Source organism: Vulpes vulpes, chromosome 9 (assembly GCF_048418805.1).
Source record: "Vulpes vulpes isolate BD-2025 chromosome 9, VulVul3, whole genome shotgun sequence".
Taxonomy (NCBI): domain Eukaryota; kingdom Metazoa; phylum Chordata; class Mammalia; order Carnivora; family Canidae; genus Vulpes; species Vulpes vulpes.
This window is the reverse complement of record NC_132788.1, coordinates 20,757,282-20,778,892: the sequence shown is the minus strand read 5'-3', so window position 1 is coordinate 20,778,892 and position 21,611 is coordinate 20,757,282. Positions and strand designations below refer to the sequence as shown.

The 21,611-nt window shown below is 47.3% G+C and overlaps 1 protein-coding gene across 5 annotated transcripts in view; it reads right to left on the bottom strand.

Annotated features, from left to right (window-relative positions):
• DPYSL2 (dihydropyrimidinase like 2) overlaps positions 1-21,611 on the bottom strand; it is a 136,169-nt gene that overhangs the window by 3,502 nt on the left and 111,056 nt on the right. For all 5 annotated transcript variants that reach the window (XM_026007897.2, XM_026007898.2, XM_072719510.1 and 2 more), the window contains exons 8-13: positions 19,839-19,959; positions 11,063-11,219; positions 10,479-10,620; positions 7,400-7,570; positions 2,245-2,424; positions 1,234-1,399 (exon numbers count right to left, since the gene is read on the bottom strand). In XM_026007897.2, the coding sequence (XP_025863682.1) occupies positions 1,234-1,399; positions 2,245-2,424; positions 7,400-7,570; positions 10,479-10,620; positions 11,063-11,219; positions 19,839-19,959 (937 nt within the window). The remainder of the gene's footprint in view (positions 1-1,233; positions 1,400-2,244; positions 2,425-7,399; positions 7,571-10,478; positions 10,621-11,062; positions 11,220-19,838; positions 19,960-21,611) is intronic.

The window sequence follows — 21,611 nt, the reverse complement described above, 5'->3', positions numbered from 1 at the left end:
CCTTCTCCGCCACATTCTACTCCCCTAACTCTGCACCTGTGCTGTCTAATCAAGAGTAAGAGCAATGATGCTTCCTTAGGTTGGAATGGCCTGGTCAGATAAAAAAAAAAAAAAAAGAAAGAAAGAAAAAGAAAAAGAAAAAGAAAGAAAAAGAAAGAAAAAGAAAAAGAAAAAGAAAAAGAAAAAGAAAAAGAAAAAAAGAAAAAGAAAAAGAAAAAGAAAAAGAAAAGCACAGACATTATTATGCTCATTTCATTTTCTGACACAACTAAAATTTTGAAAACTGGTAGGGGCGCCTGGGTGGCTCAGTTGGTTTAGCCTCCTACTCTCGGTTTCGACTCAGGTCATCACCTTAGGGTGGTGAGATGGAGCCCTGTGTGGGGCTCCGTGCTCAGCAGGGAGTGTGCGTAAGATTCTTTCTCCCTCTGCCCCTCCTCAATTTTTTAAATAATTAATTTTTTTTAAAAATTGGTAATGCATATATACATACTGGGTAGCTTTCTGAAAACCAGTATATCCGACAAGAAAAAAAAATCTATCAGATTAACTGTTTCTTTAACGTGGCATAGAGATTTGGATACATATCTATGGTTCAGAGAGCTTGAAAAGTAGGTTTCTAGCCACGGGCCACATGGAGGACTGGAAGTTTCAAGTAAGGAAGCCTTAAAATCTGGACCTTTTGCTCTCACCTTCCCTGACATCACATTCTATCCACACAAACAACTCACAACTATCAAATGGCTCTGTTGTAAGCATTTCACATGTACGTTAACTCATTTAACTCATGAGGTAGCTACTACTCTTATGCCCATTCTATAGACAAGGGGACTGAGGCAGAGCCGCATGTGGCTAAGAGTTGAGCTATTCAAACTCCAGACTCCATAAGCTGAACCATTACAATATACCTCATGCATGGGGGTAAAGAGAATTCAGAAATACAATACCCTTTTTTAGAACGGACGCAAGACTTTGGAGAAACGCCCTCTTACTACACCAGGTTGTATATAAATACACAGAGAACATGCATCATAACATCATATGTGATGTAAACTCCTGTCAAGATTCTGAAACCCAACTGGTCATTGGTATGAGTTACGTCTCTGGGGATATTCATATTTCTCATGAATATCATTCCTTTCCAGTTCTGCCCCTTTAACAAAATCAATTCTTGACTTGCCTGCTCCATGAGCAGGAACCCTGCAGAACCAGGCCCTACCCAAACCATAACCGTACCAGACAAGCTGAATCCAGACTGGTGCAGGTTCCGGACAGGTGGGGCCTGCTGCTTGGCAGGAGACGTCTTAGCCGAGGAGGCCGGAGTGACTGTCTTGGGTGTCACAGACACCTCACACACGGGTCCGTCGTACAGGCCACGAGGAACCCCTCTCAGCTCTGCCAGCTGCAAAACACAAGAGACCCTTGACTCCTGCTGCGTTCACAGAGGACATCTCCCTGGCAACCCTCCGAATGGGAGTGGCAGTCAGGACGGGCCTGTGAGATGTTCGGAAAAAGGGTTCTCCTTATGGACACACAGAGCAGGAACAGATGTCAGCGAGGGGCCAGCCCCCACCACTCCAGGCCAACATTCTCAGAAGACAGACCATGGGTACTAGTTACTCTATAAAAACTAATATTTCTTACCATCTTTCCCCCATAGCACTTTAACTTATACCCAAGGCCAAAACTCCAAACATACTGTGAAGAGATTTGGTCTCACATTCAAGATCTGGCCCCCAGTTTGCTTTTCAATCTCACTCTCTTTAATTCCCTCACAGTTCCATCCAACCTCTGCCTCACAGTCCCAAGTACCAGTGCTATACCATGCCCAGAATGCACTATATGTCTTCCATAATCATGGCATTCTCATTCCCTTGTGTCCCCCTTTGGCTTTTCAAACTCCTACTTAACCTTCAAAACCCAACTCAATGGGCCCTCTCCCCATGACACTTCAGCCTAGGACTCCAGAGCAGTGGCCAGGGCTGCCTCCTCTGACCTCACTTTACACTTCTTATCACAGGATATGCCACACTCTTTACTTCATTTCTGGGGCTGGCTATGGGCTTACCTGACTCATCCACTGGTATTCTGAACTTCAGAAATAAAAAAATCATGTATCCCTTATTCCTGACCTACCCCCTCCCTCCATGTCCACCTCACTATTCTAACTCAAAGTGCCTAGTAAACATTTATGGAACTGAACTTAACCCATGATAAAGACAATTTGTAAGGATCGAAGCTACTCACTCTGCTCCTCGCCTTGATACGCTTGTAAACAAAATCAGGGAAAGGCTTCCGGGGGATGTAGCGCCCAGAGCCTTCGGTAACATGAAGGGTGCCATCCTCCAGAACGATCTTCCCCTGGCTGATGACCACCAGTGGAGAGCCACGGCACTCCATGCCCTCGAAGATGTTGTACTCAAGGGCCTAGGAAGAGACAATACGTAAACATTAGCATACACTCTGCCCAAGATCACACAGACAAAAGAAAGGCCCAGAGACGGAAGTCCCTGTCCTGACTGGCCACTCCAGCAGGCACTTAATGTCTCGGTCTTGATTTCCCTGTCTAGAATAGAATAGTCTTTCCTGCCTCTCAAAAACTTTGGGGAAAAAGAGCTGAACAGGAACATTGTATGGAAAAGCATGAGGGTTTGGAAATGCTACACAAATATAAAGGAAATGATTCCTCGTATTAGCAGCAGCTTTATCCTCACTGATTCAAGCCCCCATCAAGTTAAAATCCAAAGGCCTTTTCTGACCAAGTTCTAAATTTCTTTCTAAATTTCTTTCTAAATTTTTTTTTCTTTCTTTCTTTCTTTCTTTCTTTCTTTCTTTCTTTTTCTTTCTTTCTTTCTTTTCCTTCCTTCCTTCCTTCCTTCCTTCCTTCCTTCCTTCCTTTTCTTTCTTTCTTAGATTTTACTTATTTATTCAGGAGAGACAGAGAGAGGCAGAGACACAGGCAGATGGAGGAGAAGCAGGCTCCATGCAAGAGCCTGATGTGGGACTTGATCCCAGAACTCTAAGATCACATCCTGAGCAGAAGGCAGATGCTCAACCATTGAGCCACCCAGGTGTCCCCGAGTTCTAAATTTCATTGCAAAATGCACCATCCATGAGCAGATATTCCCATTGGATTTCCTGGTTTTCCAATTGTTTTCTTTTTTAAGATTTTATTTACTTATTTGACACAGAGAGAAAGACCATAAGTGACTGGCAGAGGGAAAGGGAGAAGCAGACTCTCCACTAAGCAGAGAGCCCAATGTGGGGCTCGATCCCTGGACCCTAAGATCAAGACCTGATCCGGAGGCAGACCCTTAATCGACTGAGCCACCCAGTCACCCTGTTGTTTTTCCAGTCTGTTAGCCATGTGATTCAACAGCAATCCCTGAATGAAAAAGACTGAGGGAACTGGAGGCATGCCTTCAATAAAATGTTTGAAGTCCAGTTAACATCCAGACTATGCAGCTATCCCTCTAGCTTCAAGCTTTGCAAAGTGACCCCGCTGGGCGACCTCTTGGAAAACAGGCAGGATCAGGGATCCCTGAGTGGCTCAGCAGTTTAGTTAGTGCCTGCCTTGGGCCCAGGGCGTGATCCTAGAGTCCTGGGATCGGGTCCCACGTCGGGCTCCCTGCATGGGGCCTGCTTCTCCCTCTGCCTGTGTCTCTGCCTCTCTCCCTCTATATGTATATGTCATGAATAAATAAATAAAAATTTTAAAAAAAGAAAACAGGCAGATTCTTCACATGCATGTGAGTCTGCTGTTGCAGAGGAAGGTAACAGAAAAGAGGAGGTGCTATTCCACATGCCACAGCCCCATCCTACAGCTTCAGCTCACCCCTTGATACTTCCCCAGCTTTCACGATGCCTCACTTCTTCCTGCCTGCCCTGTTCATGGGCACAAATGGCTGTGGCTGGAGGATGAAGAGGGAGCCCTCACCATACAAAGCAGCTTGGCTTTCTGGGGAAAGTCAGACAGGTTAACAGCACCAGAGGAGAGTCTGTGAACAGAGAGCTGATAGGGTACAGTATGGCTCAGGAGAACATTTCTGCCTGACATAGTGGCTCAGAAGGCAGGGGAAGCCCCAGGTTGGCTTAACAGCTCACATTCAGTATCAGAATGCAGTGATGTTGATTGAAAATGGCAATGAAGGACACCTGGGTGGCTCAGTGGTTGAGTGTCTGCTTTGGCTCAGGTCATGATCCCGGGGTCCCAGGATCAAGTCCCGCATCAGGCTCCTTGCAAGGAGTCTGCTTCTCCTTCTGCCTATGTTTCTGCCTCTCTGTGTCCCTCATGAATAAAGAAGTAAAATCTTAAAAAAAAAAGAAGAAAAGAAAAGAAAAAGAAAAAACTGCAATGAAGGACTGCTGGCACTGCTCTGAGCCTCAGAAAGAATCCTGTAGAAGCTCCCCAAGGAACGAGGCAGAGAGGCACCAGGGGGATCAGAAGGGATCCCACACATTCATTCCAGGACCAAAGCATGTGTCCTCAAGTCTGTGACTGTCTTCCATCATTTTAAAGACACTCCTCCCTGGAATCAGTATGTGTCTCACAACAATGGAGCTGAGCAACCCCTTGTCAGTCCACATGGAACAGAGCTCGGCCAGTGGGATCGAGCTCTGGTTTTCCCACTGGCCCGGGGGATTACCACACTGAGGCCGTATTACATGAACTGCTCAGCTTGACATTTCTCTAGACCATTCTGGCAGGAGGAGTTCAGATCGCCAGCAACCAGGAGTACCAGTTTGCAGCTCATCTTCTCAGGAGCTGTTTTTGCCTGCTCGGCCCCCAATGCTGAGGTTGAGACACACAAGATTCTTTGTCCCCCCCCCTTTCTCCAGGGCAGACTCACCTCATGGTTATCCTATGCGAAGCACAGGCAAGCCCTAGGTAGCACAGTGTATTTGGAAAGGAGTCTCACAGTAGACTCAGATTGGTGTGTTTTCTTTCATGGTAGTGAATGAACGCAGGGAATAGCTTCAAATCAAAGGCATCTCAGATTTGGTGAAATCTAGGAGTTGTGCGTGGAACCCTGAGCCAATCTGAATCCTGCCTCAGAACCACAGGTTCTCCAACTGCCTCTCTCCCAAGGCTTATGTGAACATGACAACACAAAACCAACATACATCCGTAGATCAAAAAGTCTGAATCCTGTCATCTCCAAAGTGACCTTTACAGGGTGTACGTCATCCTGAGGGCATCAAGCCCCATCTCTTCCGTGTCACTCCATAGCTAAGTATCCACACTCTACAAGCTCCTATTGCACCCTACTGGAGGACTGGAGACCACCTGGGACAAATCCACCCTGGGTTTGTATCCCAGGTCAGCCACACCCCAGTTGTGACTTTGGACAAGTGCCTTACACATCTGAGACTCAGCTCCTTACCTACCGGGGTTTATAAAGCCTGCCCTGTAGGAATGATGCCAAGACTCAATGAAATAAAATGAACAAAAGCATCCAGAACAGTACTCGGCACAGAGTAGGCATTTGAGTGGATGTTCACTCATCCACTGTCTGGTTTTTTATTGTCGTTTCACAATAAGACTGTGAGCTCTTCAGTGACAAAGCTATCATAAGACGCATATGTTGAGTTGAATTGCTTGTAAAGGACAGATCACAAATGCCTAAAAGGGCTCTGAACCATTCCCCATTTTTAAAAGATGAGAGGAACCAGCCCCATGACTCTAAGTGACTTTAAATGAACGAGCCCATTGGTCAGATCACAGCTCAGGGTATATGGAATCAACTTTCTATCAAACCGTGAGGCAGCGAGCCGTCGTTGTTCACCAGGTATAGACATTTTTAACCTACATCCAGCCCTGGCTCTCTGAAATTACTCATCTGGCTGGATGCCTGAAAAACCCAAGCAGAGGCTTAGCAGCAGGGCTCAGTAATAGTTAGCTAAATGCTCCAAATTAAAGCTAATTAGCCCAGTGGTATGAAACACTGTATTACGCAGGGAAAACCTCTCATTTGTATTTTCCTGGATGATTAATGCTGCACAAATGTGTTTAGTGTGGACTCTTTGAATCAGGTGAGAACAGAACAGAGGTACTTTCTTTACACGGGGTTGCCTGGATGTAAAGGTAGGGCAGTGCTTTTGCTCTAGAAAGGTCTGGCAATGATGTGTGAAGGGCGGAATGTCTTCTTGAATCATCGCTCCTTCACGTCCTTTCTTCGGCCTGGAAAGGGCTCCACATGTAAACTCCCTAGCTGGGTCATCCACAACTTAAATAATGAGTCCAACTCACACATCACCTCTGTAGAAGGGGCCACAAGGGAGGGGGAGCATTCCCTCCAGGTAAGCCTGGCCAAGAGGCTACATATGCAGTGTGGCAGGGAAGGACCCTGGACAATCTGGGGTTCTAATTCTGGCTCTACCACAAAGTGGCTATATAATGTCAAACTGGTCACGTAAGCTCTTGAAGCTTCCATTTACAACCTTCGCACTAAGTAACTGGGGTAAATGGAGCCATCTCTTTACTGAGAAGGCCATGTAAAGAGTAAATGGGGCTGTGTTGTTAATACATATGAACAGGTAGGTTCACTGGGCAGGACCCTAGGAGCTCTGCCCATAGGGGCCATTCTGAGACCCCAAGAGTTGTGATCTAAGTTACAAGTAGGTGTGGCTGGGGACGCCTGGGTGGCTCAGTGGTTAAGCGTCTGCCTTTGGCTACTTGTGATCCTGGGATCCTGAGATCCTGGGATCAAGTTCCACATCAGGCTCCCCATGGGAAGCCTGCTTCTTCCTCTGCCTAGGTCTCTGCCTCTCTCTCTATGCCTCTCATGAGTAAATTTTTAAAATCTTAAAAAAACAAAAAACAAAAACGAGTAGGTGTGGCTGTAATGCTATGCTGCGAAGCTAAGTCAGCCAGTGAGGAAGAAGGAAAAAAGTCAACTCAAAGTCAATTCATTCCTTTAGGATCACAAGAGCATCTGTCATTGAGGTTTTTGTCCTGAAACACTGACATGAGAATGCAGTGGCTTAAAAGAATAAAAGTGCCCAGTGGGCACTTCAGGAGTGGACATCTGAATGTTCGTTGTGGGTCCCTTGTGGCCAGCACCGCCATGAAAGGTGCTGCACCCAACCATTCACATAGGATGGCACCTGAATTCTAGAAGCTTCTGATGTCCTGGCATGACTTTGGAGGCTCTGAAGGTCTACAGACAAAGACCTCTACCTATAAAGAACTCCAAAACGCTGAGAAGGGTTAACATTCTTATTGTCCTGACCAGAGATAAGATAGCTACTATTTTTCTCAGCAAACCTCAAGTTATAACATACCCTGGGGGAAAGTTCATTCCTATCACAGCAAGCTCTTTCTGGGGACTCTCCCTGCCTCAGTCCCTTTCTGGGACTATAATTCACTGGGGATTGGGTCCATGCAATTAACAGGACTTACGCTGTTGTGGGTCTTGGCAGAGATGGTTTTAACGCTGTCAGGGTCCCAGATAACCAGGTCAGCATCGGATCCCACAGCAATGCGGCCTTTCCGAGGGTAAAGGTTGAAGACTTTGGCTGCATTGGTGCTGGTCACGGCCACAAACTGGTTCTCATCCATCTTCCCAGTGACCTGAAGAGTGTGACACATACCCCAAAAGCAAGTTAAAAAGTTGAAGGGTGGAATACAACTTAGCGAAAACAGAAACACGCTTTGGAAACACACAACAATTTGCATGGATTTTAAGGGCATTGCACACAGTGAAAGAACCAATCTCAAAAGGCCACATACCATATGACTTTATTTAATAATCTCATTCTCAAAAACAACGAAGATATAGAGATGGAGGACAGATGAGGGGCGAGGTGGAGACTCCTCCAGGGGTCAAGGGTCAGTGCGACAATCACAGGGCCTCACAAAGGGGGTCCTTGTGGTAATGGAGGAAATCTGTGTCTTGACCGTAGCGGTGGTTACATGAATCACATATGGCAAAATGACACAAAATCATACACACGCATTGCAGCACTGTCACTCCGTGGGCTTTGATATGGTGCCAGAATTATGCATTGGTGAGAACAGATGAACTATACACAGGACCCCTCTTTGTCTTTGTTAACTTCCTCTGAATCTATAATTGTTTCCAAGTGAAAAGTTCGGAGCCCTTCAGGAAACATCGTTTGGCCCAAATGACTGTGCTTTTCAAAACCACGGGCACAGCCCTAGGTCTCCAGTCTAGGACACCTAGAGGTCCCCTAGGTCTCCAGTCTAGGACACCTAGAGGTCCCAAGGGCATGTCTGGGTGTCCACAGCATGCCATAGGTGCCAGTCCCAGTCTCCTCACATCCTTCCCTGCTGTTTCTCGTCTCTACCACTTGTCCTCCTCTTCCCTTTAAATATAGAATCTGGGGCAGCCCGGGTGGCTCAGCGGTTTAGCGCTGCCTTCAGCCCAGAGCATGATCCTGGAGATCCGGGATCGAGTCCCGTGTCGGGCTTCCTGCATGGAGCCTGCTTCTCCCTCTCCTGTGTCTCTGCCTCTCTCTCTCTCTCTCTCTCTCTCTCTCTCTCTGTGTATCTCATAAATAAATAAATAAATAAATAAATAAATAAATAAATAAATAAATAAATAAAATACAGAATCTGAGGAAATGACTGCCTGTCTGTAGGCAACCCACTCTAAAGCTAGTAGAAAAATGAGCAAAGAAAATGAGTAAATATTAAGAGAGCGAGAAATACAAATGGCCAATAAGGACATGAAAAAAATTCACTTTAATCAGTAATTGGAGAGAGTAAATGTAAAACAAATTCACCAGCCAGATCAGCAATACTTCTATTTTGCTGATACAATACCAATTTGGACCTCAAAGAAGACAATGTCATGCACGGCTGGCAGCATAGAAATTGGTACAATCTTTCTAGAAGGAATTTTGACGATATATAGCAATAGCCTTAAACATATACACACCCTTTGACCTATGAATACCACTTCTAGAAACTTCTTCTACAACCATAGTTAAAGATCTGTCCAAGGATGTTTATATAAGATGTTCATCTCAGAAAAAAAAAATCAGAAATAACATAAACGTTCAAAGAGTTACAAATCCAGTGTTAAGATGGAATCTTCTGCTACTAAAGACCAAGTTTTTCAAGTATACTTAAGGATGTGGAGACGTTTTCAGGATATACTGTTTCAATAAAATGGGCCACAAAATAGTATAGATAATGCCAGTGCTTCTTACACACTCACACACATACATGTCATAGACACACGTGTGCTCTTGGACTGGCAAAAACTGGGAAGACATTTGTCAAAAGGTTCATTGCAGTTATCTGAAAGATGGTGTGAAATGAGTGGTTTTTACTTCCTTATTCTTTTTGGAATGAGATTATATTGTTTCCATAATCTAAAAAAAAAAATCATTAAGAACCAGAAAATCTGTTCTGTTACTACATTTTTAAAAATATTTTTATTTATTTGAGACAGAAAGAGAGAGCGCACACGAGCCGGGTGGACAAGAGGGGCAGAGGGAGAGAGAGAAGCAGACTCCCCACTAAGCAGGAAGTCCAACGTGGGGCTTGATCCCAGGACTCTGGGATCATGACCTGAGCCGAAGGTAGATGTTTAACTGAACAACCCAAGCACTCCTGCTACTATGCTTAAAACACTGAAAATGAGGGGCAGCCCAGGTGGCTCAGCGGTTTAGCGCTGCCTTCGGCCCAGGGCCTGATTCTGGAGACCCGGGATCGAGTCCCACGTCAGGCTCCCTGCATGGAGCCTGCTTCTCCCTCTCCCTGTGTCTCTGCCTCTCTCTCTCTCTCTGTGTCTCTCATGAATAAATAAATAAAATCTTATTAAAAAAAAAAAACACTGAAAATGAGGGACATCTAGGTGGCTCAGAGGTTGAGTATCTGCCTTTGGCTCAGGGGCATCATCCCAGTCCCAGGATCAAGTCCCACATTGGGCTACCTGCGGGGAGCCTGCTTCTCCTTCTGCCTATGTCTCTGCCTCTCTCTCTCGGTGTCGCTCATGAATAAATAAATAAATAAAATCTTTCAAAAAAGAAAACACTGAAAATGAAAAATCCCAAAGGACCCCTGAAAGGTCAATATACGTTCAAAGCAGGGTTCCCAGAAGCCTGCAGTGGGCAGAAATGCCAGCTCCAGAGAGCCCTAAAAGACAGTTTGAAGAACATAAAATCCATTCCCCAAACTAGAAGATTGACTGAGACTGTCACCAGGTTGCTAAGTTTTTTCCTGACTGATCAAAAAAGTCCTATTTTAAAAGTCTCTGGGTTTGTTTGTTTGTTTTCAGCTTCCATTGATCCACAGATGACAACAGTAAGAAATACATATAATATTTAGGAGGAAATGACCTATAAGCAGTGGTGTTGGATTCCCAAACCTAAAAAGTACTATCACTCAAGGACCAGCTTCTAGAATTTTCTCAACTACCATTTCAAGGCCTACATGAGACCCATGACCATCAGACAGGGAGGCAGGGGCAAGCTGACACGAGTCCATGAGCAAGGCCCCGGCTCCTTACCACAGCCTTATCCCAGATAACGGACATCCGCTCCTCAGTGCCATTGGTGCCTTCGGGGATCAGGGTGAAATTGTCCTTTCCTACAGCCTTCTGGGCCGTGTTGAATGTACAATGGGCACTGCCAGTGACCTGAAGATCTCCGCTGGAAGGAAAACACACAGCTGGTTTTTAACTCATCTTCAACTTCAAATCACTTTGGACATTTTTTTTTTCACTTGCTAGGCCACTGAAAGTTCTTGAAAGAGCCTATCCTTCCCCCCTACCCCTGCCAGGAGATAGGAAATTCAGGAGGAAACTTCAATATAATGCTGCATGTCTAAACCCACTTTGTGAGGTATCTTATCTTACAGTGAGACTGCACCCCAGTGGAACCCTTTTGATACCTCATCCCCGCTGCTTGGCTTTCAAGACGGCCCAGGTTTTTATCTGAAAGTTCCCAGCAGAACAACATCAGAGCCATAGTTCCCTGTTCTCGCTTAGTGATCTGAATTTGGAAAACAAAGGTCTCTCTGTTTGCAAGCCTGCTTGTGCCCACCAGGCTGTACCCTGAGAATGGGGAGCGCAAGCAAGTCGCCAAGACTCACCAGGACAGCAAGGAGTTCAGAAAATCCGGAGTGGTCGGGTCAGGGCTCAGGGGCGGGGAGGTGACAAAAGCAGCGGCCTTGGCCCAGTTCTTGCTCCAGTAGTGGGAGCCATCAGTTCCCAAGCTGGCGGTGATGGGCTCCCCATACACCACGGTTCCTGACAAACAGAAAACCAAGGCTGAGTACAATGCAACGGGGGAAGGAAACCACCCTGGTGGGAGTCGCTTACCCACCTGGCAGCAGGCCACACACTCTCCCCATCCCCTGGAAGGAGGCACCAGCATCCTCTCACAGGTGACAACACCGATGGCCAGATACCACCAGCCAAAGTCACCAATCCAACATGTGCTCCCTTAGATTCCACCTTGAGCCCCGCTCTTCGACCCCAATACACACTTCCACCTCTGACACTGCTGATCCCCACGTCTACTAAACAATCTCCCACTCACACTGCATTCAAATGCCCACTCCCAAATGCTGTCTGGACTCTTATATTGGGGTGACCTCAAGCTTAACCTCATTGCTCACCAAACGCTTTTCCCTTCTCTCCCAACATTGCCCAGCACCTTTGCACTTGCCCATTCTGGCTCCTGGGCTGCAAGAGAAGTTAGACATGACAGCAGTGGGCTGAAGCATAGAGAACTCATCTACAGCCCTCCAGGTAGGTCTGAGGGACAGCCTGGATCTCTGATGGCAGCTGTCCCCAAGAGCCACCAGCAGCACTGCCGATAGAAGACTGAGAAATGAAGGGTCCTGCGTGGTTACACCACTGGGATGCCAGAAGCTTAGTCCAAGTTAACACATCATCCGAGAATGTCAATTCCCTGATGCTCACTCAAATCATGTCTGCTGCAACCCAGAAAATCAGGAGTCATAATGCCACTGGAATGCCAGTGCTTCAATCCCTTAAACACATCCTTCCCTGGCCATCCCACACGTCTTCCCTTCCATCGGGCCTCTTCCTTTCTCCCCAGCCCATTCTGACAGAGCCTCTCAATTGGAGTTCAGATTTACTTTTGCTTTCTCCTCGTTCTTCCCCACACCTCTGCTCACTCCCCAGGATACCTCCAGAGTGATCTTCCCATGCCTTTCTCTTGCAGGAACTCCTAAGCAGCCCTTCTGCCTTCAAAAATTGAAACAAACTCGACACAGAAGCATCTGATGCCCTTCATCATCCAGCTTCCTACCAAAGCTCATCTCTTCCTCAACATCATCCACAACTGGGGCATCTGGGTGGCTCAGTGGTTGACCATCTGCCTTTGGCTCAGGTCGTGATCCGGGAGTCCTGGGATCAAGTCCTGCATTGGGCTTCCTGCAGGGAGCCTGCTTGTCCCTCTGCCTATGCCTTTGCCTACCTCTCTGGGTCTCCCATGAATAAATAAAATCTTAAAATTAAAAAAAAAAAATCATTCACAACTCATCCAGTTCTCCCCTCCAATACCTCAACAATTACCCAGTTTTGAATTTTTTTTATTCTCCACCTGATGGGAGAATTCTGGAAGAAAGTGAGCCCGCCCACACACAGTAGGCATTCAGTAAGTGTCTGATGAAAGGGTGTGATACTTCATTAGCCCAAGGCATCAGGGCTGGAATTTGACCTCAGCCAGCCTTCACCACCACCAGGAATGCACCTCTTCTGTCTCCTCCCTTGTGCACAGGGCTGACCACTCCCCTAGTGGTTCATCCAAGGGATCCCTCTTCTCCAAACACAGGGTCCTCGAGGCCAAACACTTCCCAGTCAGGAATGCACCTCCTCTCCTTTCCCCAGCCTCTTTCAAGGACTTAGCTCTTGATAATACACCCCAACACCCTCCCCTGTTGCTCTAGAGCTGGCTCCTCCCAGGCGCCCCCCTCCAGCCTCAGGAATTTCACAAAGGAGCCTCTCTCCAGCCAGGGAGTGTTAAGAGGCCAGGGCAGGCAGCTCACTTGGAGGAAATCAGAAAAAATCCCCAGGCAGGAGGGTCAGCTCCAGAATCTCCAGGACCCCCCGGGAAAGCCTCACACAGCAGGACACCCCCAGGCAGAAAAGAGCCAATGCTCAGAATCACCTGAAGGGCTCCTGAGTTCCTGACCCACTGAAAGCCTCCCGGAGCAGGATGCAGTCCCAGGAGCCAGTTTGGCAGCTACACAAACTGCTCCAGTTCATCCCAAAGTGGAAAAACAAGGCATAATGAGAAGGCCTTAGCTGCTGCCAGGGCCATTTATAAATGCAGATGGGTGAGCAGAGCAGCGCTGGGCCTCCCTCTCCGGATCTCATAGGACCCCTGGGCTCCCAGCTTTTGGTTTGCACATCAGCAGGACCCAGCTGAGCTGACGAGAGCTCTTCTGACCCAGCCAAGCCTGGAGGTCCCACTACTGCCACACAAAGGGGAGGTCTCCCTAGAGAGCCAAGGGAAACAAAGGATCTGTCACCCCAAAGGTTTCCTGGTTCTGTGGACATGAATAGGGTCGAGAGAGTGGAACTGCTCAGAGAAAAAGAGTGGTTAGACTGTCTCTGAAGATCCGTGGGCAAGCATAAACACTTTCCTGATTTTCCTGTCACTTGCTATGGGTCATCTTCTCCCTGAAGCTGCTCTTCAGTCCTGCCTTTGGAAACTTCAGAACAAGGAGGATCTGGTTCCTGGAACAACATCCTGGATCCCACGAATGTGAGTGCCCTTGATTGTGGCCTTCATCTCACTCTGCGAAATACAGCTCAGATTGCGGGGGTGGGTTAGGGGGTTCCCCATTCGCTCTGTGCTTGGGAACACACACCTCACTGCAAAGGAATGAACCCAGCCTGCAGCCCCCGGAAAGCCCAGAACTGGGTCAGAGCTACAAGGCCATTGCAGACCAGGACCCGCCTCCTGAGGCCAAGGCTGAGCTAAGATGGGGATCCTGGAGGACAGAGGCATCTTGTAGCTCATTTCTGCTTTGTCCTCTTCAAATTCCAAGGGATTCAGAGGTCCTCGCTGGCTTTTGAGTGATTTCTTTTCTTTAGCCCCCCCAAAGACAGGACAGGAGTTAAACCATCCTGTGGAAGCCTCTACCTCCAGGGACATGTGGGATCACAACCCGGGGGGACAGGGGGGCCCGGCTCTGCTCCCAGCACCTTCTCAAGGCATCTCTCCCATTTTATAAACACTATACTGGAGGGAGCCGTGGATGAGCTTTCGGACCTCAGTCAGGCCACCTCAGACACCACTAAACTGTGTGCCATAAAGAATTACCAATAATAATAATAATAAAACATGAAATAAGCTGAAATGGCCTTTACATACTCCTCTAAACACACTGCTGACTCTTTCTTGGCGGCAATTAGACCTTTGTGATTTTTTTTCTCTAGGCAAAGTCTAAACTGAAGGATGTGACCCCGAGCCAGCCTTTGGCAGGCTCTCCAGGATGGCCGGGAACTGAAGGGCCCTGGGGGGTGGTGTTTATTCACCACGAGCCTGAGTGCATTCATGAAGAATAAATGCAAGGCTCGGGTTTAGAAATGTTTGACAGCTCCCAGCTCTGACAGTTAAGTCATTTCCCATGAACGAGAAGCAGGAGAACAAATCCAGAGTAGAAACAATGGAAAACCATGTATGTATATTTCAAAACGCAGCCACAAAAGCACAGTAAAAAACCAACTGGGACACATGCACACACACACAAACACAACTACACTCTCCTCTCAAGAGAGCCCAAGGCCAGAATTCCATAACCTAGGGCCTATCCATAGATAAACCTGTCAGATAACCAAGAGTGGTTCCAAAGGAAGAGAATCGAAAGTTTCCTGAACTGGTTCTGGGGTTTCTAGAAATTACCACTCTAATTTGATTTGGCTTAAAGACACTAATGCTGGGACGCCTGCGTGTCTCAGTGGTTGAACATCTGCCTTTGGGTCAGGGCGTGATACCAGGGTCCTGGGATCGAGTCCCATATAGGGCTCCCTGCAGGGAGCCTGCTTCTCCCTCTGCCTGTGTCTCTGCTTCTCTCTCTCTCTCTCTCATGAATAAATAAATAAAATCTTAAAAAATAAAAATGTTTTTATTTTTCTAAAAAACAAAGGCACTAATGCCTCTATTCCTAGTAGTAAAGAGAGGTCATGGCGTGTTGGGGCAATAGAGATGCACAAAATATCGACCACTGGATACTCCAATCAAATACTTCTCCTAAGAGGCTAAATCTGGGTTGACCATGGCTTTGATTCCTTAGGACATTTCTGTCCAACTGAGTATAATCAAGATTGGCTGGTTGTTCCTAATTATGCTAGACAAAGTGAGGAAAGAAAAGGAGTCCAGGGATTCAAACTCCCAGCCCAAGTGCTATAGAAATGATCGGAAAGGTTCCATATCTGTCATGAAAGAGAGCCTTATCTCTAGGAATCTTGGAGTTTAAATGGCTGAAAACCAAAGCCAGAGTCTCATCCTGCAAGCCAGCTGTGCTATAACACACTGAACTCACAACCTGGCAAGGGCACTGACTGGGAAGGAAGTCTGCCTCCAGATAGCCTTCGGGCTCAGGCCACAGCACTGACTCCTCCCTGAGGCTCCAGGCCTGCCCACCCTGCGGAATCAGACGTGAGAGCACCCACAACCACCGAGCCAATTCTTTAAGAGCAATCAATCTCCTTCTCTCTCTCCCCCTCTCTTCTTACCCCCCTTCGCCCTCCCTCTCTCTATATAGAGGCCCTGTTTCTCTGAAGAGCCTTAACCCAGATTTTGGTGAGATTTTACAACATTCCCAAGCCAATCCATGTGCCCCTCTTTGGTTTCAAGATCGTGAGGTTGTGCATTAGCTTAATGCTAAGGCTTCATCCCCAAGTTGGGTTGGTCCTTGCAGGCCCCGTGAACAGTTTTCTCATTACGCCGGAGTCATTCCAGTTGACCCACAGGACATAGAAAGTACTGGCTCCAGTTTGGGTTCTCAGGGTTTAACATCCCTCAGCAGTCACCAGCCGTTCTAAACATTTCTGCATCTGAGTTACGGGGGTGAGGCGAGGAGGAGGATGGAGAAGAATGTCCGTGAGACGTCAGATGAGGTTATCAGGCACTGTCTACATGCTACCATTCGTATGCAGAAAGTACCAGCAGCCACAGTAGATTTCATTCGTGAACAAAGTATAGTCTGAGGGAACTCATTCTAGACAAATCCTCACCCTTTAATGGAAAGAGAGGTGGCCAGATGTCTGGAACTATGGGCTGGATGATCTGGGGCAAGATATTTATTCTCTGCACTTTAATTTCTCTTCCATGAAATTTGCCTGACCAACATCGGGACATCTGGGTGGCTCAGCTGTTGAGAGTCTGCCTTTGGCTCAAGGGGTGATTCCAGGTCCGGGGATCAAGTCCCACATTAAGCTCCCTATGAGGAGCCTGCTTCTCTCTCTGGCTGTATCTCTGCCTCTCTCTGTCTCTCATGAATCAACAAATAAAATCTTTTAAAAAATAAAAATAAAAAATAAACTGACCAATCATCTTTTGAAGAGTAAAAATTGCCTAAAATATTCTTTTCCTGTGTGTGTCTTCATGGCCTTGTCTGCAGAGTGGGGGTGATGACACATGGTCCTGCTGACTGGCACAGCACGAGGGGACAGCACGAGCAACGCAGTCTCTCCAGGAAGACGGTATGTGGTTGTGGTAGGTCAAATGAGCATAAAAAATATTCACATTGAAATTCACCTCACATCCTTGCTAGCCTATACATCCTATTTTAGATTGAGGACCAACATGTTTCTAGGTGGGAAGGCACATAGACATTAATAAGATATAAAATCATGATCTTCCAATTGCTCCCATTTGTAGAGAAATGTTGAGTCTCCTTATGCAGCCTGACCTCCGAGACAGGTGGGGTGTACATCTATATATGGTGGCTCTTTCCTCTGTGCTCTAACCCTACTGGGCTTGCACCTCTTTTCTAACATTGACCATTTGTCATTGTGACTTTCTATCCAAGTGTCCCACCCCAATGAGTGAAGGAGCTGAGGGCGAGGACTATGTCTCATCTCCAGCACAAAGGCCTGAAGTATCAAATAATAAAAGTTTGCTGAATGAATGAAGAACCTCTCCATTTTACAGATGAAGAAATGGGAGCAGCAGAAAGTTGGCAGTGCCTTAACACTTGCCACCAGGGACCAGAAGAATTCACCTAAACAGAAAAGCATCCTTAGCAAAATACCCCTATGCTAGGTCAGCAGGCATCATTGCTGTACTTCTACCAATGCTTTACTCTCTAATCAAGAGAACAGTGGGTATAGTTGTGATATACGTCTTTATGTACACATTATCTCAGTTACGTACCATCTTCAATCTATGAGATGAGTCACTATGGCTAGCCTCTCCTTGCAGATGGAAAAATGAGACCCAGCAATGCTAAGGGAGCTATCCAGCATCACATGCTAGCACACAAGCAAGCTGGGATTTGATCCAGGAAAGGACATTGATCCCAGAGTGCAAATGCATAATAAAACCCTATCCTGTTTTCCTTCTTGGGTGTTTGGGAATCTTTGCTTCTGTATTATACACGACTTTACTAGGTGTCAAGCTCCAGTTTCTACCAGGTTTGTTAAGAAACTAAATCCAAGCAGATACTTGCATTGCTCATATTAAAATAATCTCAAAACATGAAGGTAATTCAGATACTCACGTGGCTATTCAGGCCTGAAGTCAGGCACCTGACAATCAAAACCCACTCCCACCGCTCATTAGCTCTGAGCTTCAGTTTACCCAACTGCAAAGTAAAACAAAGTACAAAAACTCCTGCCCAGGCTGCCTCTCAAAGTTGTTATGATGGAGTTCCAACAACATGGATAAAGCTTTAAGAGCCCACAAGCAAGCAAGGATCTCTCATTCTTGCTCATTAGCACCCAAATGCACCAAAAATTACTTTCTGGCAGCTCAGGCCCATCTAAAGCAAAGGGTTTCACAGACTAGAGGGGGACAGTTGGAATGCAAAAGCCACCCCAGTAACCATTATACAGGCAGGCACCACTGCACTCACATGCGGAAAGTTCCAGAACAAATAGACCAAAGTAGCCCCTTTTTAGTGCTCACTGCCCACACAGGGTCAAAGTCCTAAAGACGACAGAGGGACATCATCAAGCACTGAACTGTAGAGTACCAGAGCAGGCCTGGACTCTACAGTAACACACTCCACCTCTACACCTTCAAATAAGGAAACTGAGGCACAGAAAGGAGAACCCCCAGCACTGCCAGCTCACAAGTCAGCACTCTGTGCCCGAGACCAAGGTTAGTGCCACCTGACAGGGCCAGGGTCGAGAGAGAGAGAGAGAGAGACTCCTCCACCCTATAATTTGGACAAGTGAAAACTCTGAATCAGAAAATGGGTCCTTGGTTTTTAAATTCTGCTAACTGGAATGTTTAATCATATTAAAATTATATTAAAATGTTTACCTCTTCACTTATTATCATCATCTGGGTAGAGTACGGTTACTAAAATAAATAAATTAAGCTACCCGCTAACTCCTCCTTTTCAGACACTGTGCCAACTGCCCCCATGCTCCCTGTGAGTCATCATCCACGGTGTCTTCTAGAAAACAACTGGACGCTGATTCTGAGCAGATGCTATTACTTGGGTGAATGTTCCTTTATGTCAAAAAGGCAATTTCTACTAGCTGCCAGGAGAGGGCAGGTTTCCGGGAAGATGCGAATTTAGCCACCATGGGCCGCAAGGCCTAAGGACAGAGGCCTCTGGGATAGCTCCAAGGGAGAGCTCCAAGGAACATGGGTCAGGAAGTGCTGTGTCCGTCTGGAAGTCATCATCTCTGGGGACAAGCTGACTCAGTGGTCATTGAGCAATCTGTTCTAGGTTTTGTACCAAGTCACCCACCAGTGAAAAACTCCTACAATCCTCCTTATCCATGCGGGTAACATCCTGCAGAAAACTAGGAACAGAAGCATAGAGGTCAAACTGCTCCCTTCCTGACAGAGAAAGAAAAATACAGAAAGAGATAAACAGATGGGGGAGGGGGGCAGGAGAAAGCTAGACAGAACACGAGAGAGAAATAAGCAGGCCCAGGATGCACACTCATGAAGTCAACCTCACACCATCAAGCTGGACATGAGCTGCACTCCCAAGCACAGGACACGTGATGTGACCACTCAAGCTCACAGTCAACAGCAGGTGACGAGAGGGTTCTGCTGAATTCATAATGTATAAGGAGCTCCACGGACCAGCCTTTGGAAGCAGCAGGGGAACCTGCACTTAGTAAATTAGTCTCCAAGAACCTTCTCAATGGTCTCCCAAGTACTAACACGGTGCCAGCCTCAGCCCCGAATACGTCAATATAATTGATAGGGAGTGATTCAAGCTCCTGCAGAACTGGACCTGGGGAGGCCCCGGGGCAAAATCTCTTGCCCTTCTGTCCCTGTAAACTCTCTTACTTACCGGGCCAGCAGTCACTACCAGCCATGGAACAGGGACTCATGTGGCCACAGAATGTTCCCCAGAAGGACTCTGGGGCAGATGACAGCTGACACCATCTGTGTATGGCCTAGTTTATGGAGATTGCATCGAACCAAGTCCAACTTTGCTCCAGAAGCAGGGGCAGGAGGGAGAGGTGCCCGCCCACCCACTCTTTGCGGTGCACGGCTCTAAGTAGATAGGGACAGGGCGGCGGCAGCGGCGGCGGCACGGAGGGAGAAACTGGAGCTCCTTGCCTCGCGCCGCGGTAATTAGGTTAATGCTGGAACGTGATGAAAGCAGCCCACTTGGCATGAAGGTCTGGAAAAGAAGCCTTCCTCCCTTCTGAACCTGCCCGCCGACAGACAGCCGGTAAGGTAACACTTACCCTTTTTCCGGGCCTGGGCGATGACTTCAGCCGCGCTCTTGCTCATCACCTTGGTGACGTACAGAGGGCAGTTGGTCTGGTTGGCGATGGTAATCGAGCGATTCACGGCTTCGGCCTCGACCTACAGAGGAGCACATGGACGTGAGAACCCTGCCCGATCTGCACCTGCTCCATGAGCCCGTCTTTATGCTCAACCAACCCCCCACCCCCAAGAGGTCAAGAGGAACGAGAGGCCACTGTGTCCTCAAGGTTGTACCCTGAGCGGCACCACAGGAGGGGCATGGGACTTTCCCGGTGTCACTCAATACTGATGGGTGGAGATAGAAGGGGGCAATTCCTTCCCAGACCGAGCGAGGCACTGGAAGGGTGCCCGGCAGACCCACCACAGCAGCATCTGCCCAGGGGTGGGAAGAAATGCAGATTCTCAGGCCCTTCCCAGTCCCAAACGGATCAGTAACTTTGGGGATGGGGCCCAGAACATGGGTCGTTTTAACAGCTCCTGTTGACTTTTATGCTTGCTCATGTGAGAAAACCACCAGCCACAGGAACGGATTGCTCCCACACCAGTGCGTTCATTCCAGCTGCACGGTGTTGAGTCAAGACATCCAGCAATGAGATTTTTGTGCCAGGCTTCTGTCCGACACCCACAAATGAATCCAACAAATAAGGCAACCTCACAAGCCTCTGGGAATGGAGCAGGCAAATCTGTGTCAAGCAATGGTCTCCAATATGGGAAACACGTGGCTGCACACAAACTGGTAGGGCCTTCAGCACCAGATGGGAGAGCTGCTCTAATTTATAGGATTCTCTAAACCAATACTTCAGTGAATAATATTCCAAAGAGTCCAAGTGATTACTATTAACTACCTGGCCAGGTAAGACTATGGAGACCAAGGGATATCCTACAGATATATGTGTGTTTAGAATTGGCCCCAGAAGAATACGTGGAATTGTAGAACGATGGATCTCCAAAAGCCTTTTGCTCCCTCTCAAATCCTGGCAAAAGCTGTGGCTTCCACTCAAGGCAAGGGGCTGGGTTTGACTCAGAATTTTTCTATCCTCCATGCCCCACCCCCAAGAGTTCTCAGTGTAATGCCCGGTACAACAGCGGTTGCCCAAAAATGTTTACTGAACCAAAAAATTAACTTTATTTTGTTACTGGTTCAAGCTAGGCTGTGCCATGCAGAGCTGCTACTTTTCACAAGAAATAGCTGAGTTCCTAACTGAATTATCTTAGCTAACCGAGTTTCTATAGGACCCTGGCCAAGAGATGAAGTTCTGTAATTGCATTAACTGGTAATCTAATTTAATAAACGAAGACAACTTCATTCACGTTTGCCCTTTTGGGCATCAACTATGCGACGAGAGAGAGGTCTCAAAATTCAAAGGTAAACCAAATGGCTCTTGAAAAAAGCTCATTAAACATCCAAATGTTTTTAATTCCTGGAATAGCTGAGCCATCGGCCCTCCCGGCCCTCCCTCTTGGCCCTCCCTCTCCGTGACTCCAATTACAACAGCAGTGCCTCTGGCCCGGGGGAGCACAGAAGAGGGATGGCCTGAATCCCTGCGGTCACTTGAAAAGTCCCCATAGTGTGAAGCACGGAAAGGACTCCTCTAGAATCCTCACGGCTTCCCGGGGGCGCCAATGACTACCCAATTTATTGGCCCAACACAAATACTTCAGAAAGTGAACAGAAAACTATTAATAACTGCATGGGAGCAATGGGCGTGGACTGGGACTGTCCTGGGTGAACTGGAATGTGGAATCAGACT